The sequence below is a fragment of the Calidris pugnax genome, unplaced genomic scaffold (assembly GCF_001431845.1).
Source record: "Calidris pugnax isolate Ruff unplaced genomic scaffold, ASM143184v1 scaffold148, whole genome shotgun sequence".
Lineage (NCBI taxonomy): Eukaryota > Metazoa > Chordata > Aves > Charadriiformes > Scolopacidae > Calidris > Calidris pugnax.
The window spans coordinates 818,159-819,481 of NW_015090926.1; the positions used below are offsets into that span (position 1 = coordinate 818,159).

Sequence of the window (1,323 nt, forward strand, 5' to 3'; positions counted from 1 at the left end):
CATCCCAGGAGCTTGGTGCAGTTTTGTATATATCATATATATTTCATTTTATTATTAATAATATTAGTATTTTATTAATATTTTAATTATTTTCTTTTTTAAAACCCTTAGGTCTCTTTCCCTCTCTCCCTCCTCTCCTTGGAAAGAGCAGTGGCGAAGAGCATCGGCTGTCCCTTTCAGTGGCCAGTCCAGCCCATACCACCACATCTGTGCTTGCAGGACCCTCAGCTGAGCAGCGAATCCCCAGGATGCTTTAGCCGCAAACCCGTGTAAACCGGTATGAAGTCACAGCAAAAAAAAAGCCTTTACAAAGAGACAGCAACAGGCCACACGTGAGAAGCCGAGCCCTGGCACAGGTGACCCAGGCTCACCCTGCTCGAAGGCGCTGCTGTGGTAAGGTGCTGTCGCTGCAGATCATGGGGCCCTGCCTGGCGCTACCGGGACTGCGACGGGGCCCAGCAGACGGGCCGCCCCAAGGCCTTTCCCGCCGCCTCAGTGAGGCCAGACCCAGCCAACCGAGACAAGATGGACCCACTTCCTACCGCTCTCGAGCTGGCGGTGGCACTTATACCCGCCCCGCCCATCACTCCACTCCCTCCACCCAATCAGGACGCAGCGCCCCTCCGCCGCAGCGAATGGGAGGGCGGCCCTTCTTCTCCCTCCTCGTGACGACACGCCCGGTGACCATGTCCAGAGGTCGCGTGATCCGGGAAGGCGGTGAGCGAGCTCGTCCCCTGCCTTCGGCGAGGCGCGCCGCCATTGGCTGCGCCGGGAAGCCGGCGGCGCTCTCATTGGCTGCCGGCTATCAGCCGTCGGGCAGCCGGGGCCGGCCGGCAGTGGTGCCGGCGGGGAAGCGGAGGAGGCTGAGGGTCAGACGGCGGGTGAGTGCGGGGAGCCGGGACCGGAGCCGGCAGCGGGGGGATGGCGGCCCTCACGCCCCTGCCAGCGGCCGGCCAGCTCCGGGAGAGGCCTGGCGCCGCGGGGGAGGCAGGCGACCTACGAAACTCTATGTGTGTGTGTGTGTATGGCCCTGACAACCGCCCGGGGTCACCCCAATGGCAGGACACCTGTGTGTGTGAAGGGGAGGCGGTGGTGGCAGTGGTTTGTTTGGGTTGTTGGCGTCCCCTCGTGTGTTGTCCCGCTCTGATGCCTCCCTCCGTGCCGGTGTGACAGCTTGGAGGGGAGCCCACCGATGGATCTCTTGCCCGATTCGGCCCCGCTGGCCACCAAGCTGCGGAACACCCTGGTCCGGTACCACAGCATCGCCGACAGCGAGTGGCGGGTTGCCAAGAAAACTGTGAGTGCTCTCCGGCGGTGTTGGGG

The 1,323-nt window shown here is 62.5% G+C and overlaps 1 protein-coding gene across 1 annotated transcript in view; it reads left to right on the plus strand.

Moving 5' to 3' along the window:
• Positions 1 to 803: 803 nt before the first annotated feature.
• STARD4 (StAR related lipid transfer domain containing 4) overlaps positions 804 to 1,323 on the plus strand; it is a 9,731-nt gene continuing 9,211 nt past the window's right edge. The window contains exons 1-2 of the mRNA XM_014951462.1: positions 804 to 881; positions 1,174 to 1,297. Of these exons, the coding sequence (XP_014806948.1) occupies positions 1,193 to 1,297 (105 nt within the window). The 5' untranslated portion in view covers positions 804 to 881; positions 1,174 to 1,192. The remainder of the gene's footprint in view (positions 882 to 1,173; positions 1,298 to 1,323) is intronic.